The sequence below is a fragment of the Falco cherrug genome, chromosome 8 (genome assembly GCF_023634085.1).
Source record: "Falco cherrug isolate bFalChe1 chromosome 8, bFalChe1.pri, whole genome shotgun sequence".
NCBI lineage: Eukaryota > Metazoa > Chordata > Aves > Falconiformes > Falconidae > Falco > Falco cherrug.
In genome coordinates this window covers 14,872,966-14,890,705 of record NC_073704.1, presented here as the reverse complement: position 1 = coordinate 14,890,705, position 17,740 = coordinate 14,872,966, and the positions used below count along the sequence as shown (strand labels likewise).

The following is a 17,740-nucleotide window of genomic DNA, read 5'->3' as shown; positions in this document are numbered from 1 at the left end:
TGAACTTCTCCAGGTCTTCCTTTCCCATCCCTGTGGCTTAGTTGTTGTCCTTTTCCTTTCCCATCCCTGCGGCTTGGTGGTTGCCCTCTGGTGTAGTTTCCCTGTTGGGATGGTCCTGCAAGGAGAGGGTTGCTGAGGTAATGCAAGTCGTGTGGTGGGCCTTAATGAAGGAGGGGATCTTGGGATTTCCCATCCTGAACACAGTCTGTTCTGACGCTGCCAGGAAGTGTCGACCTCCGTAGCCCCCATCGAGGAGCCTGGCTGCTCTCCTGTGGCCTCACCATCAGCACAGCACTCCACTGGCCCCTGCACCATGCAGGCTGGCAGGCGCCCCGGCAGTTTGCTTTCTATGACTACATTTTGCTTACTGAGCAATGGGATGTCCCATGCTCCTGAGATACTTGGCTTATGCTTCAGAATTTAAGTTTAATTTTATGTGGATTCAGGGCTGGCAAAACCTTCCAGAGCCCATCGGGTGTGGAGCATGTCTGTCTTCCAAAGCATACAGCCTGGGCAATAGCCATGCTGCTCACCTTTTTTTCTTTTTTTTCTTTTAGCATGGATTCAGTGTGTCTGTTTGAAAGGACACAATTATGTAGAAGCCTGGCTCTCTACGGTGTACAAAACTGGCCTGATTTTATACAGAAAGCCAGTGGCTGGCATGTCTGCTGCGGCAAACTCTTTGCCCGTCAGTACAGTGATGGATACTTTGTTGGTGGTGGTGGTTTTGCAGGTGTTTATCTGTTAGATACCGGTGAATCAAAAGAGAAAAAGCCTGACAGAACAATTACAAAGACATCTGAAGAGGCAGAATTACTTTCATAACTCTTAAGAAGGCCTGGTTTCCCTGGTATGCTGCTGCCTACCATGCAGGCTGGTGCTGTGTGTGGACAATGCAGCACTGTACTGAAGTAGCCTTGGTTTCTCTGGTCCTTCTTGGGGAGGGATGAATAAAAGGACAAAATCTGTTCCTCTGAGAGACACGGATAGACTTTCCTACAGGTGGAAAGCTTTCCCTGCTGCAGAAAGATGGTGAAACTTTCCTGGTGGTATGTGAACACCTGAGCAATGTGGCTGCTGCTCCTGTCCGCTCAGTGGTTTCACCTGCTCAACTCATTTTGCTGTAGAGACCACAGGTGCAGAGAGCTGGTCTCCAGCCCCCCACTCAGGCTGGCCTCACCAGCACCAGCAGTGTAACTTGGGCACCAAGCCGACCTGAAATCAGGATCAAGCCTAGGGATTTCCTTAGTCTTAAGGTCAGGGTAAACCTGGGGTTCTGCTCCTGAGTTCATTTATCAGGGAAGAGCCGGAGCAAGCAGGAGCCTGACACCCCTGTTCACATTGCAGTTCCCCTCCAACGAGCTGAGTTGCAACGGCTCAGAGTATTCACAGTATCCGGCGCGAGTAAGGGGCTAGCAGCTTCTGAGTGGTGGGTGATGTTGGTGGTATCAGCCTAGCGGGTAGCATGTGTGTGAAAGCTGAAAAGACAGGGAGGGGATGACGAGGTGTGGAAGGATTGACTGTATTTCCATTGTTTCGAGACTTTGCCCTTTCCAAGAAAAATAATCTGCAGCTTGAATATTTCTTTTTGCTGGAGGGGGTGGACATGTGTGCAAACGAGGTGTGAATTTTTAGGAGAAGGTGTGAAAGTGCGTACATGAGTGAAGTGTGAATTACACATCTATTTGTACATTGATGTCAACAAGTCCGTGAATGTCTTCCATGTGAATGTCTCCCTTTCTCTCTCTCTCTCGCCCCCCAAGCCCACATAGACACGTGTGTGGGCAAATATGCCTTGCTGAGAGAAGAGATTTGTGCAAGAACGTAGGTTTGTAAATGTTTGTGTGTTGAGCAAGCTCTCCTGTGGAACAAAACCAGATGTTTTTTGGTATTCTCAGCTCTTCCATGGCAGTGTTGCGATTTTTCCCCTTGTATTTTTCAGAATACTTACAGGATTATTTTAAGAAAAAAGGGAGGGCTGCAGAGCTGCCTTTGGGTGTGTGAGAAGAAAGTTATTTTGAAGAATGAATGTGCTAAAGGGCATGAAAAACAAGGGGGAAACTGAGACAGCGTTTTTTCATTGTGAGGGAAGCCTTGATCCCCCTCAAAGGGCCTTCCTGCTGCCCTTGTTCCTGCCCAGGGCATGTGCATTTTCTGCAGGCAGCGTGGAAGCAGCAGGTTGTTTATTCAACAGTGCTTTTTTCCAGGAAGCATTGCTACCGAGGTGCCCTGCCTCGCTCCTGCTGCTGGCGTTGGCACCAGCAAGAGGGCAGTTTGAAGGCAGGCTGGGATGTCCTCACCAAGACCAGGCAGACTTGTGACAGCCTGACAGGGGACACCCCCGGGGCCTGGTGGACCCCGTGGCAGAGGGACAGAGCCAGACTTGCAGTGTAGGGTTGAACCCACACAAGTCTGCGCTGCTTTGCTTCTCCTGGGCAGAGCCGGGGCTTTGCAGCAAGGGCTGCTGCAGGAGGGACAGGAACAGCCCGATCTCTGGAGGATTTTGGGGTTTGGCCATTTTGCTGGGTGTGAAGAGGCAGTGCTGTCTTCTTGGGGCAGCCTGTGGGGCCAGGGTGCTGGGACAGGGTGGTGGCAGGGGGTGGAGGGGGGGCAGCAAGATGCACGCAGTAGGGGCCCCGTGGAGAAAGGGACTTTGTTGGGATTTGTAGTGCGTTATCAATTGACCCTGTGATGCAGATTTTCCTCCCAGCAAGTAATGTAATAATAAATCTGATTTGCAATGTTCATGAGATTAAATGTTTTTTTGAAGATGAAATCACCCTCTAGGGCCTGTTCTAACCCAAAGCTGAAAGGCTTCCTCTGCTCACCACGCAGCCATTGCCAGCCATTTGTGGGCTAGCCCCACAAAACCGCCACTGCTGTGTCTGCAATTCCAATGGCTGGGTTAGGTTGAAAGGTTTTGGGAGGCCAGTCTGCCAAGATGGGGTTGTGAGGGCAGACGGGCTTGGGGAGGGAGAGCACAGCAAGCGGAGAAGGGCTGTCGTGGGGCTGCAGGCTGGGGCCGGGAGGGCTGGACACTGTCCTCAGCTCTGCCGCTGGCCACATGGGTGGGCCTCAGCTCGCCATCAGCCCCACTGTGCCTCAGTTTCCTTCCTTGGGAACGGCAAAGCTTTCTGCACTCCTGCAGCTGTATCAAGTTTGCAGGATCCAAATGCTGGTTTCTCCCGAGGCAGCTGTGGGACACTGCCACAGAGCAGCTTGCAAAGAAGGCAAAAGAATGGACAAAATGAGGCAGCTCCAGATGATCTGATATCAGTCTGTCTTTTACTTTATGGCTCTGTAATTGCCTCAGCGAGAGCATTTATTTATCTTTCCTGGTCTGTGTGAAATGTGGTGTGTAAGTGTGGCAGGAGGTGGAGGGGAAAAGGAGTAGTTTGTTGTGTAGGATAATTGCCCTTGCCCAGAGATTAATATGAAATGTTAGAGTACCAAATGGATGTCAGTGGCCTAGAAAATGACCTTTATCAGACCACCCCTAGCAGTGGCCTGGAGGGACCTGCTGTGCACAACCGATGCCCAGAACCTGTTTCAATGCCTTGTTCCCCTCTGTGTCTCTGCAGCTCAGCCGTGCGGGGGCCGCCTGAACTCCAAGGATGCCGGGTACATCACCTCCCCGGGGTACCCCAATGACTACCCTTCCCACCAGAACTGCGAGTGGGTCATCTACGCCCCTGAATCCAACCAGAAGATTATCCTCAACTTCAACCCTCACTTTGAAATTGAAAAGCACGACTGCAAGTAAGAGCCTTCCCCTTCCTCTCTAGTACATAGTCACCTCTTCTCCCTGCTTTTGCCTAGCAGTATGAGCCTCATGCTTCCTTGCGTGTGAAAACAAGCATCATCCTTGAGCCCCCATAGTGCTGTATCTCATTGCCTTTCAGGGGGAAGTGTGCCTACCAGCTGGGGGGTTTTAAGATGCTGCTTTGGACCCATAGGATGAGTCTACTCTGCACTGAACTGGTGGTTCTTAACTCAGCCTGATATCACCTAAAAGCAAGAGCTAACTGGCTTTCAACCTGAGTTTGACTTTGGTTAAAAGGCAGCTTGTTTTTCTCAGTGTTGAAGTGGACTCGCTTTTAAACCATGCTGAGAGAGCAGAGCAATTTCCTCGTGTTTAACTAAGCAGAGGTATGGCACAGAGAGCCCTTGGGCTGGAGACCCAGGCTTGGACTATGTGAGGCTGGGGGCTTGGGGATCTGAGCTGTTTGGGCTAGATCTGACTTTCCACAATGCTTATTCTGCTGTGTTTGGTAAACTGGGGGGTTGGAGGTTGTTTGCTTTTTTTTGGCCTTCTAAGAAGGGACTCGGAAACTAGATGTCAGGGAAAAACAATTAACAACTAGTAAAGAGTAATTAATGGCATCAAAGGGCACCATAAAAGGCTGAGTTAATAACATGGTCTCAGCAGACGTATAAACCTGTGTGTTTAATCTGGAATCCACAGCCAGCTACAGGGATGCCTGAGCTGTGAAGGAGCTTGGAGTCTCCTAAAACAGGTCTGACACAGCAGTCTTGCCAGACATGCTGGTCCTGTTGATTAAAAAGGGGTTATATATGGAGAGGGGAACTCTGTTTGCAAAAAGGACAGAGGGACAGCGGAAGCATTTATGGGACTGTAGATTCAGTCCTGTGGAGAACAAAGAATTCTGCATGGGTTTGATGATGTACTGAAGGTTATGAAATGTAGAGCTGGATCCTCAGCCACCATAAATCAGCATAGCTCCTCTAACTCTTAATGAAGGTGTGCTGATTGATGTCACTGGGGATCTCATCACCCCCTACAGATAAAGCCTGGGCTAATAAGGCTTCGAGCACCATGAACTTCTCCTGAAGTCATGGTGTGTGCAAGGCATTTAGCACTTTGCAGCATGAGGCCTGTGTTTGGAGAGGGGAGAAGGCAGCAAAAGGCTTAATGTGAGCATAGGTGAGCACAACAAGGCCTCTGCAGTGCACATGAGAATGATGGTTGCTATCAGATTTTATTATTGCTTGCACAGGCTGAACTGTATAGCCTTCTCATAGCTAATGTAGTTGCCCCAAATTCACAGTAATAAAAGCTTTATAGGCCTATATTCACAGTCTGCAGAGTATGCAATATGTATTGGGCAGGGTAATATTGTCTGCAGGGCAGGGGTTGAGCTGGGTAGGAAGGACTCCAGCTTCTGCCTTTCCAAGGTCTCAGGCAAGCAAAGCCAGGTTGGTCAGAGAGCCAGAAACCCCCACAGGCACCTCGCATCTCCTGCACATGTAGGAAACTGTCAGTTTTAGCTCTAAGCACCCTCGACAACTTTTATTGTGTTTTGCCGCCTGTGAGAGAGCAGGATCTGGTCCCAAGCCGCAGGTGGTGCGTGCTGGAGGGGCTGCCTGAATGCCGGAGATGTTGTCCCTTTGCTGCTTTCTACTTTACCGTGTCATATCTGAGTGGCTGCTATGTGGTCTCACCCTTCCCTGTTTTGCATGTATGTGCATGAGGGAGTCTTTAGTTAAAGCAAAAAGAGTTGAGTTGGATGGTTTTGGTCCCCAATATGGGACATTAATGGTGGAGCGTTTGTCAGGGTCTCCCCTTCAGGTCAGCTCCTGCAGCGACGTGGCTCTCTAGAAACGAGGTATTAACACCAAACCTCTCCTGAAAGTGAAGTTTGCCTGCGCCTCCTTTCCCTCAGCTGCAAACCTGTGCGCAGGTGAAACAGGGTTCATCCACTTGGGCTTCTGCCAGCCCCCAGCCAAACTGACTTTGGGTGCCTGCTCCCCAGATGCAGCACTGCAAAGGAGTGGGCTTGAAAGAACTTTGTGGACAGTGCTAGTGCTGGACAGGAAGCATGACAAACCAAATGAAAACAGTGCGTGATAAACATGGCCTGAAAGAAATTGATAGGAGGAAGAGATTTTTGTTTTTAAGTGACCTACCAGGAGACAAGTATTAACACTGTGTAATGCTTGGGCATTAAGCAGTACTAATAGATGACCATCTGGTAATATATCTCATCTGAGTGTCAGAGGGGCTTTTAAGAAGTAAAGGCCTCGTTGCAGCTGCAGGTGGGAACCTTTACAGGAGTTCAGCATCAAAGAAACAATCTCAGGGCAGAGCCTTTCTTTTGACATCGGATCATTAATACAGAGCACATTCACACAAAGGTGACACGCTGATGAACCCCATTATGGCATTCTGTCTCTGGGCAGACAAGGTTCCCCCTGCTCTGGTATTGCTACCTGGCAGCCCTCAGAGCAGGAGCGGGGCCCTGTGTGCTTCCAGCTGCCAGAGGTAAACACCATAACCCCTTCCTGTGCTGCTTCTTCCTTCAACATTTCATTTTACCTTATTAGGCTAAAGTTTCTCCCTCATAAAGCATAACATTTACATTCCTAAAACCCATTCCAAGGCCTAGAAAAGTGTCTGAAAAAGTCTTTTTAGTTTTACTATGCCCTTTCTGGCCTTCCTTGTATCTGCTTTAGATTTCCCTTTGGGACAGGAGGCGTTTCCTCCTGTGTTCGGTACAGTGCCTGGCACCCTGGGGACCTCTGCGGAAGGGTCAGTGACTTCCCCTCGGTGAGCAGCTGGCCAGAACGGGGCTGTGTACCTGGTGCTGCTGGCGCTGGCTGGGGAGAGCAGCTTGGGCAGCCAGCCCTCCCTGCCTGGAGCCAGGGAGCATCAGCTGGGGATGGACGCCCTGGAGGTGGCAGCCAGGGGCAGCTGCTCAGTGCTGCTTGTTGCTATTGTTTTTCTGGAGGCACATCTAGGCTTTCCTTTTTTTTTTTTTTTTTTTTTTTTTTTTTGGCTGTGTTCAGCTGCATTAAGAAGTAACTGCACTGCCACCACCTCACTATCATGAAAGACGTAATTTGGTGTAATTGAAGCCCCAGAACATTTTTTGCTCTTTCTTTCGCTCTCATACTCTATCCTTGCTCTGAGGAAGTGCCTTACTTTGGGAAGGCACTTCAGGTTAAGAAAATTGGCCTCCTGCTGTTGTGGCTCTTGTGTGCCAGCACAGCAGGGATCCCTGTTGCAGGAGGGTGGGCACACTGTGACAGGGAGTATGGGACCTGGGCTGTTGTTCATGCTGTCCTGCAGCCATGGGGCCACAACAGTAATGGCAAAGCCAAAAGGGAAGCTTGATGCTCTGATAAAAGACCTGCCAAACTATTTGGAAATATTCGTAATGGCCTGTCTGCTCGCCGTTTCTTCTCTGTGCTGCAAGCGCAGCTGTTGCTCAGGCACTGCAGCCCCGTGCCGTCAGTATCTGCTCTCTGAACAGGGAAGTGGCATCCAGTGGAGAAGAGCACGCTGCTGCTGCTGTGGCGGCAAAATATTTCCACTCCCCACGTGGCATGGTGGTAGCTGGGCAGCCTTGTGCATGCTGGGGTTTATTTGTGATCTCGGGAGAGACCTGAACCATTTGCAATAGGTGTGCAACAGGGGTGGCTGTCCCCCAGCTCGTGCAGTTGTGTAGCTGAGCTGCCTGCGCCTTCCTAATTGCCGCTTCACTGTTCTATCTGCACTGCTTGTTTGGAAAATACATGTCAGAAACCTCAGCTCTGAGTGAATCACTGCATTTATAACCACCTTTTCCATTCGTGCCTCCCTCCCACTGCTGGGCTTCTCTTTGGGCTATTAAAAGTTCCCTCCTGAGATTTTACTACTGGCTCTACCATCCCTGGCTGCACTCGGCTGACTCTGCCAGAGGATTAGGCTGGGCAGAGCTGCCACTGAGTGCCGGGACATGGCTGTACAGACACCGCAGAGGCACACTCCCTCCAGACTACGGCGGATGAGCTCGTGCTCCCGCTGCAAGCAGAAGACCTTTCAGCTGAATCATAACATCTGTGCCAGAGGAATGGTATTTTTTTTAATAAAAACCCACCCTGACTGATAGTCAGAAGATGCCAGCGGGTTTTGCTGTAGCCCATGCTGCAACTGGGTTGCATGTGATCGGTAGGATCCCTGTCTGGGGAGGATTTGGGGGACTGCTGCTGTGGCTTGCAGCCCCCTCTGGTGGCACATGCCAAATGCTGGCAAAGGTTTCTGGAGACAGGGGCCCAGGGCTCCAAAAACGGGCCAATTGGAGACAGCCCAGAGGTGCACAGTCGGGCTCTTCCTCCTGACTTTGTCTCCCCATGTCAAGCCCTGAGGGCTTCCAAAAGCAGGAACAGGAGCCACCATAATGAGAAGACGTATGTAGTTGTCACTGTGACCTCCTAAGTGTCACAGCGGTTCCAAAAGAGCTGAATGTTCAGCATCCCGGTTTGTGCTGGGTACTGGGTGGGCAGGGCAGGAGATGCCCCTGCTCCCAGCCTGAAGGGCAGAGGGGCCAAGTTTTGGCACAGGAAGACACCACACTCCTAGTGCCCGTCTCACAGAGCACCACCTGCCAGGGGACACTGGCAGTAACATGCTGGTGTTCCCAGGCCACAGTACAAAGGGTGAGGCCCGTGGGCTCAGTCAAGGCCTCTTATGGCAGCGTGGCCATCTCCTGTGCTTCCAGGAAGCCTGGCACTGGAATGCAACAGCTCTGCATCCTTCCTAGAGAGCAGCACAGATGCTGGCCCGAGTCCCTTGCTCAGGCGGCAGGGGGGAGCTGCAGCCAGCCCCAGTGCCCACGGACAGGCAGGCAGCTGGTGGCTGCAGCGTTCAGCCTGGCTCTCTTGGCCATCTCCTTCAAACACGAGCATAATATTGCAAGAAACCATCCTTCCATCAGTGAAGGTTAAGAGTAGACAAGGCAGCAATTATGGACAGCTAATTAGTAAATGCTTTGAAAAGTATGTATAATTAGCTTATTAGTAAACATTTTAGAAACAATGCAGTTCATCTTGAGATTGAGAACATGCTTAGAAAAGAGAAATATGTTTGGAGCACTATGGAACGCCAGAGCTTGGGGAGGGTTCTTTGCTGGGATGCAAGGGGAAGTGACTGCATCTCCTGCAGCACTGGGGGAGTTGAGCTTTAACTTTGCAAAGAGGGGAAGTCAGAGATGAGATGTTGAGGAAGGCATTTGCTTGCTCATACATTTGTGACCTGGGTAGCCAGAAGCAACATTTCTAACTTACAGGAAATAATTCAGTCTGGGTAACATGACACTGCAGCTCAACTTCTCTTCAAATGAGCTTCTACCGTTTTCTAACTCTGTCCAGCATCCGCTGTATGGTTCATAATTCCTGTCAAGCCCAGGTCATTTTCTGAAATGAAATGTCAGTGAATGGGTTAGCTGTGATGGCGTTAGACCAGCGCATAGGTTAACAGCTCAAGGTTGTTCACATCTCTCTTGCCTGCTGCCCACCCGCAGAGCTGTGAGAGCACCCCTTGCTCCACAGCTGTGCTTCCCTGTGCCCCAGAGCCTCTCCCTGGAGGGACAGACCAAGCCCAGGCTCTGCAGAAGGTGATGGCCTCAAGGACAGTCTCCTGTGTCCCGCCAGCTCACTGACATCCGGCACATAGGAGTCAGATCTGGCTTTGCACCTTGTTTCCTGTTGGCATGATGACTAATTGAGGGCCAGCTGGTGACACTGGGAACAATAGCGTTAGAGATAGAGACCTCTTCCCACTCCTTCCTGATTGTGAGGAGGAGGAGGTGGTGGTGTACTGTCTTATTACTCAGCCTCTCTGGCCAGCGAGGGAGGGAGCAGGACCCGTGAGTCCCCCACAGCTTCTGGGGAGGGAGCAGGCACAGGGCTGGCTGTGGTGGCTCCTCACTAACTGGGCTCAGGATCCAGCTAAGAGTGTCAGGAACATGTGCCTTTACTGAGCGTGCAGCGTAAGCCACGCTCCAGCTTTAAGCCCCTTGCATCTTTGCTGACCCCACTTAGCATGGATGCCATAGGACAGTAGTAGAGCAATCCCACTGAAACGGTCTGATGATAACCACGGCGCTGAGGTGCTTGTGCTTTCAGCAAAGAGCCCAAGGCCCTTGGCTGTCTTTGCAACAGTGCTGCAGCTCACTGGGGGCAACCCCATTGACAGAGGCTCATCCCAGACAGGTGGGTCTCAAATCTCTGTGGGGGTATGAGTGTTGGTTGCGGGTTTTTTCATCACACAGCGGGGTTAGCAGTGCTCTTCTCTGTCACAGGTTTGCTGTCTGGATGCAGGAGTTAGAAGGTTCAGTGAATGTAAGGAGGGTTCCAGAATGATATAAAAAAAAATTAGCTTCTTTTTTTGGGTTTTTTTTTTTTTTTTTGTTAAGGGACAGGCCCAAAGCCTGGTAAAGGCAGTAAGAGGCTTCACCTTGATTTCTGTAGGAACTGGTTTAGGTTTTTAATGAGCAACTGTTTGCCTTAGCTACACACAGCCTTTTTAATGGATATCATCCCTATTGTCAGGCTGTAACAGGGGAGTGGCAGACTCACCAGCAATATCAGGTCTGAGTGTTGTGAGATTTGGGTTTTTCCCCTTCTCTGCTATTGATTTACTGTTCCTGCTTTGGCAAATCACTTTACATTCCCCACCTTACAAAGAAGAGAAAACCTGGGCATCTGCAGGCATAAAATCCAGTCTAGATAGCAACAGTGCATTCCACACGCCCCTCAAAAGGCTGCCGCGTAGCAGCATCACACAGGAGCAGGTCAGAGCACTGCAGACGATGACTGGTTCATTCCTAGCCTTTTCTGGCCAGGTGTGAATTCTGCAATTAAATATGAATGAAAAAAAAAAAAAAAAAAAAAAAGAAAAAGACTGCAAAGAGCAGACTGAAAACAGAAGAAATTTCTGGTTGCTTTTGGCCAGAGCTCAGTGCAGAGCTTATTTGAAAGAATTGGGTGAGGTTAGTTTTTAGTCTGAGACTAGTTCTCCATTTTCTTTAAGTCAAGAGGCTGCACACCACCATTGAATGGCAATGTAATAATATGTTGCAAACCACAGTCTGGTGATCCTGGAATTCCTTATAAGTTAATAGCAGTCATGGTCCACTAATCACAGCTAGGATGTTTTGAGCAACTGTCTTTGATATATCAGTTCAAACACACCATAGAAAGCCTTCCTTATGCTGCCTCAGTGAGTAGATCAGTAGATCATTAGAAAGAATGGATAACCTGGGGGGGGTTTGTTGTTTTTTCCCCCCCCCCGAATCCCAAGGACTACATACAGTGTCGCTGAGCAATCACAGTCCAGTACTGTGGTGGTGGTTTTACAGTAGCGCGGGGTCAGACATGGAGGTATTAGTGTTTAGTGCCAGAAGCAGAGCCTGGAGTAGTGAGGTCTGACAGCAGAAATCCTATGCCAAAGACCTAGTCCTGTTGCAAATGGCACAGAAACAGCTGTTCTTTGTGTACGTTATGGCTGCCCCAAATGTCGCATCTTGCAGAGGTATAGAAGCCACTGCGGTGGGTGTGGGGAATGGCGTGCCCCCGTGTTTTGAGGTGGGGTCTCACTTTGCTGAGACAGGCAGTCCTCGCTTGCTGGCGGTGAGAGAGCCCCTGCGCTCAGTCCCGTCCCTGCTGAGGCCATGCCTCATGCAGGGTGTTTGCGTGGGGAGTGCTCAGTCTATTAGAAACCTCCAGGGAACCCTCAGAACTGGGGTTGTTGACGGATGCTGAAGGAGCAGGACACACACTCCCAGCTGCCAGCAGCACGAGAGTTTGAGGCATGTGCTCAGCTTCCTTCCTCTTCTGCAGTGTTGGTGTGAGGTTTCATTTACATTGTTATTTTGCAGTGAAAAGGGAAGGTGTAACGCCTGGCTCTCACACGTTGTGCCTTCAGTAACACCGATGTTCGGCTGATAATCACGGGCAGGAACAAGGTCTGGGATCTCCATCAGCAGAGGGGACTGACTCACCATTGATCTATGTTCACTGCATGTTGCTGAAGTTTTTTGACCCATTTGATTTCTTAGGTTTTCTTTTGTGAAAATCTTCTTGATTTTTCTGCCGTTCAGGAGCAAAACATCTCTCTGTGTCTTTAAATATGGCAGATGGGGATTTCTTCAGATGTCCAACAACTCAATTGAAGGAGACCTCAGGAGACCTCTCCCCTTCCCTGTCCCCCTTCTCAGCCTCTCTTTTCATCTGCAATCTGGAGATGTAAGGGCTATAGTAATAGAGTGTCAGAGGAAGTAATTGATTCATCACACGCCGAGAGAGGAGTCTGTTGCCTTCAGTGTCAATGGAGCTGAACCACAGCCTGGAAGGGTGAGGGAGGCTTGTAAACACTCCATGGCTGAGCTGGCAGGACAAAGCAGGCGCACTGCCGTGGCTGAGAGAGAGTGTGACACAAAGGGTTGCTTCAAAGAAAATTTTCCTGAACAAAGCAGTGGCAGGGCCCTTGTTTGTGGGAGAAACAGGGACGCTCCCATCCCCCTGTTTCCAGAGTGCATTAAGGAGCAAAAGTAACAACCAGCTTCATGCAGCAGCCCACTCCCTCATCTCTGTCTCACTCTCTGCCTCGGCATGCCTGCCTTTCCAACCTGCTGTCCCAGGCAGGGCAGAGCTCACCTCAGGGGTACCAACCAGCCCTTACAAGCGGCTAATTCCTCCCGCGCCCCCAGATAGATATTTTGCTGCCTCCAAGACCCAAAGTGGGAGGCCACCGCTGCTGTGAACATGCAGAAAGGCATGGTGTGTGCATGGCACAGCACTTGCCCTCATCCAGGCATTTATTGTGCTCAAACCCTCAGTGAGGTGAGGCTCAGAAGGGTGTTGAGCTGCAAGTGCCCATATTTTGGGGAGACAAGGGAGCAGGAGATGCTGTGCTACCTACACAACGTAGAAGGAGGATCAGGCAGGTTTGGTGTGCTGTTTGCCCCAGAAATCATTCTTACTACAAGCTGGCACAGTTGGATTGTTGTGGAAGCGTCCAAATAGCAGAGGCTGCAGGCCAGCTTTGGTGGCAGAGCTTTGCTTACTTGTGCTTCAGCTAAGGCAGGAGCTGGGTTGTAACAGGCTGTGCTGAGACTGTGGGGGTCAGAAAGCTGTCCTGTGGTGGGCTGGTTCTGGGGTCACCATCTATCATTAATGAGGGACGCAGACAGCCAGGAACATCAGGGTGGGCTGCTCAGGGCTCTGTTCTTGCAACCTCCTTTATACAATAGGTGCTTAATGAGGTGTTTGTTTCACTGTTGTGCTGAAAAAAGCCAGTGCAAATGAATGATATGTGGAATGCCGAGCTGCAAAGCTCCCATCTGATCCCAGTTATTACCAGCTCTTTTGCATTTCACGGCATGTTGTGTCTAAGGCCATGACTGATACTGTGCCAGCGAGGTGCAGTGGGACATCACTCTCTATGTCTCTGTGGAGGGAGTTTTCTTCTGGGAACAGGGCTGGCACAGCAGAACATGTCAGCAGAACGTGTGAGCACGTCCCCTAATCCTTATGAGCACCTACCAGCCAGTCCCCAGACCTTCAGCCACTAGCACTAACCTGGTGCAGACTGGTCTCTATCTGTTGGCTGGGCTGTAGGGCACTGGATCCCATCAGGAGATGGGAGCCTGTTCACCTGTTCCCCTTACTGCAAAGCAAGCAAAGTACCCCCTTGCCTTCTGCCTGCTCTGCTGCTTTTCAACAGGAAAGTTTCCTTTTGTGGTTGTTACCTTTTATTATATACTTTTTTTCCTTTTTATTAGTGGTCAAGTGCCTGTGAGTGGTGACAGTAAAATGACACAGAAACCAAAGTCTAATTTTTTCCACAGATAGATAGATAGGAGGAAAGTGCAAATGCAGTTTCTCAAGTGTCCTGCGGTTTGGAGTATGAAAGTGTTGTGAGTTGCTTCAGTTGCCTTAGAGCAGAAACAGGAGGCAGAATGCTGTGGAAAGGGGGTTTATTCTTAACATGCTTTATATACTTTCTTCCTGGTTTCACCATGACTTTTTTCCCCCCAAAGAATACCCGAAACATCTTGCAACGCAAGACCCCTGTAGCTAAAGATAGAAGGGTGAGGAATTCATAGAAATAAAATTAAACAGCCATGTGTAACTCCTGAACAACAGCCTGCAGAAAACCCCTAAAGTGCACATTAGCACATCTTGTTTTCTTACATAATGAACGGTTTTCCAGACATGCCCCAGATGAGAGCGCTTCTCTACTCCAACGCACGGTTCTGCAGTGATCTGGCAACACAGCTTGGAGAAGGCAACCTAAGGATGAAGGGCAAAGCACGGGGGAGCCTTTGCTCTCTGGTCTCAGGGAGGGGGGATGACAGCAGCATGCAGCCTGCTAGGAGCTGAAATTCCCTCCTGAATCAGAACGTGCCACAGGAGCAGTTTGCATCTATGTTTTCTTCATCCTTTTGCAAGATGTACTTTGGCTACCTTTCTTCCTTCCCTGCCCCCCCTGCCCCCCCCAGCATAAGTTAGCAGTAACTGCTGAAAGACTTCCCATCGGCAGTGCTTGTACGGGGGTGAAAACAACCCAAGGAGTATAAATAGAGGCTATTTGTAGTTTCTGTTTTTTGTCTTCAAGGCATTTTTGAAGAAGTTTTCCAATCTGTTAGGGTTATTTTCTCTCCTTCTCTGTCTGTCTTTTTTTCCTTTTTTTTTTTTTTTTTTTTTTTTTTCTGGACTGGATGACTGCATTTTTCTCATTTCTCAGAAATTCTGGTGAGATTTTTGGGGAGAAAAGAAAATAATCCAAAGCACAGTGGAATGATTACAAAACCCCACAATACTGTGATTACAAAAGATGTAATTGGATGCAACAAATTCAAGACAAACTTCCGAGAAATCCTAAGCAATTATGTGTTGTTAGCCCCCCCCCTCCCCCACTCTGGGTCTCCTCCTGCTGCCATTGGATTTTGGTCATTTTAGTCACTGAAATCCAGTCAAATCCCTTCAGATTCAGAGCAATGGTAGCCTATTTCTCTCTGCTGTTGCCAGGGCTAGTTATTTCCATCAGGGCAAGACAAGGACAAGCTCTGCCTGTTTCTGTGAGCATCTTTTGCCTCAGCATGGGCAAAACCAGCCCCACAAGCTGCAGACAGAGATTCATCTCTTCGATGTTCAGCCACGCAAAGTGCAGGTCCAATCAGCGAGAGTGATTTAAACTATCTCCATCGTCAGGGCAGAAGAATGATTAATCCCATCCCAAGCTGAGTGTGAGGAGTCTGCTTCCACTGAGAGCAGAGGACATGTAGCTGGCTAAAGCTAAATATGATGCAAGTTTTTTAGGTCTGTGCACAAATCTGTATCAGGATCTGTGTCTATGAGGACTGATTCTCTTCTCACCCCAGGATAAATTAGGAGTGATTACCCTTAAAATGATGAGTTACACATGTGTAAAACCAGTTCAAGTCAAAGGAGAATCCAATTCATCTGCTGTATTTATAATTAATTACTCTGATTAAGTGCTGGCAGCTAAACTTCATTGCTTTTGCTTCATCAGACAGCAGTGGTGTTTGCCTCTGCTATCATGGCTATAAAAAAAATCATTTAAAAGGCCCCAGTGGCTTCTGCAGCTATTTAACCTTTGAAGGGTACGTCCTGCCGTTGCTCAAGATTGTATAAACACGACAGAAAAGTTTTCTTGTCTTTCACAGTGTAACCACCCATGAAATAAGAATTTGGTTTGGAGGTGGCGTATGAAAGAGCATGAAGATGGGTGGTGACACAGAAAAATCGACTAAGCCAGCTAGCATGTAATGGACATTAACTCTAGCCACCCCTTGATTGCAAAAAAGCACAGTGCTGCTGGTTCACTATTTTTTAACCATCTCTACTGCAGCTGCTATTTAATTTCTAAGAAACAGCCTTTTCTTGGAGGATATTTTAAAAAACTATGGTTTTTATAACAGTTCCTGAGAAACAAACCACCTGCCACCTTTTCAAAGGGAACAACTGCATTTACTAGCTGCCGTTGTGGCTAACTAAGCAGGTTCCCCATACCTTCCCTCAGCTACCTGCAGAGTATTAACACCTGCTGAATTTCACTAGAATTGCAGTTTCTCTTCCTGTTCTCAGCACCTACATTCAAGACACCATGACACATGGTTCGAGCAGACCAGCGGTCTCGAAGGCTTAAGCCAGCGCTGGGCATTTCCAAATTCAGGGCTGTTGGCACGCAGTCAGTACCTGTTTGTCTCTCTGTCCTTCTGGGCCAGACTCCTCCCATATGATATAATCTGTCTAATGAAGGCTGGCTTCTCTTCTTGGCTGTGCTGCAAGCTTCCTGTGTGACCTTGGGCCAGCCAGTGGTCCCCCCTGCCTTCCTACCTCGCAGGGTCTCGTGAGGATCCCATCGTTGCTGTTTGCCCCATGGAAATGCCTATACATGGTATCTCCCACTTAAACATCTGGGAAGTTCAGGTTAGAGCCTAGCAACTCTCTTCAGCTCTGGCAAGCTCTGGAAACCAGGCTTAGCTCTGTGCCAGCCCTCACCTACTTCAAATAGTAGCCCTAGGAGGAGATGGAGAAAGCTGCCAGCTAGGTCAGAGCTTGGTGTAGGGAGGCAGGCAGCCCTCCTCGGGCTTTGAAGCAAGGCTCACACAAGCTTATGTATTGAGAGGACGCATGTTATGGCTGTGAACATATAAATAATTTATTTTTTCGTGTTTCTCCATCCTAAGCTAATGTCTTTCTAATGTCCTTGAAGTGTGTTTCGGTGGGGAGGGACTCAGCATCTCTTAGGACCTGGGGCTGAGGGGCAATAGGTTTGTTGGTTATGTGTGGAACAGTGTGAGTCCCCAAACCCTGCTTTGTGCCCAGCAGTGTGCCTCAGGAAAGGAGCACCCAGAGGAATGGTGCAGGCTTTCTGGAGCTGCTCCCCAGGTGGGTCGTAGGGTTTCTGGATCTCACCAGTGCCTGGGTGGGCACCTGGGAGGTCTGTGCTGGCCTCAGGGGACAGTGGAGCATAGCTCAATGGCCAGGGAGCACATTAGCTATTTCACAACAGAAAAGGACTGAAAAGTTGGAAGTCTTCTCATAATCACTGCATTTAGGGCTTGTTTGCCTTTATTATGCCTCACAGACTTGTTTCGAGAGCCAGCAGCAAAGTGACTGTGAGAAAATAAAGAGAAAGGGAAGACTGGGAAGCAGAGAGGGTTGACTGGAGTGGAAAAGCAAGCATGAGTAATACAGGCATTAGAAGTGCTTTATAATTAGTTTATAAAAGCTCTCTTAACATCAGCAAAGCACTTTCTACTAAAAATCTTTAATAAAAACGCAGCAATATTTGTAAGCATTGTATGTTTTCCATTTAATTTTGTTAAACAGCTCTAAGAAGAGCATCTAAGCAATGCATTTCCCTCCTTTCTCAAACCCCCCATTGTCTGGGCAGTTAAAAGCACTTCAGCTTTGCCTCCCTGCCTTAAAACTCCTTAGGGGAAACCTGTTTGAGGCAGTTTCAAACCAACTGGCTGGCCTTCCCACTCGAGCAGCAGCTGAAAATATTTTGCCACTGGAGGAGCAGCCAACTACAGTCACCTTCCTGGCAAGAAGAGTTGGTTAATCCATTGACTGTACTCGTGGGTTATGGGGTGCTGCACCCTGCCCTCACATATTTATGGTTGGCTTATTGGAGCAATGCCTAGATGGGGAGAAGTGGCCATGAACTGTGCTTGGAGATGGCAGCTTGCCCAGTGGAGGTAGTGCCGGAGAGGTCAGCCCTCTCCACATTGACTGAAACAATGGATTTGGTTACATGAGTGAAATGCAAATTGCTGGGCACTGGTCAAGACAGTTTAGATGCTGTTGCTGCATAAAAGCATCCCACCCGGCTGTGCCCGAGTCTGTAATTATCTGGAAATGAAATGGTTAGAGTAGAAAGCATCCCCAGAGGTGGGGTTTCTTCCAGTTTTTCTTCTGGTTT

General features: G+C 49.1%; 1 protein-coding gene across 6 annotated transcripts in view; it reads left to right on the top strand.

Moving 5' to 3' along the window:
- NRP2 (neuropilin 2) overlaps window positions 1-17,740 on the top strand; it is a 90,735-nt gene that overhangs the window by 8,412 nt on the left and 64,583 nt on the right. For all 6 annotated transcript variants that reach the window (XM_055718145.1, XM_055718143.1, XM_055718144.1 and 3 more), the window contains exon 2: window positions 3,582-3,759. In XM_055718145.1, coding sequence (XP_055574120.1) covers window positions 3,582-3,759 — 178 coding nt within the window. The remainder of the gene's footprint in view (window positions 1-3,581; window positions 3,760-17,740) is intronic.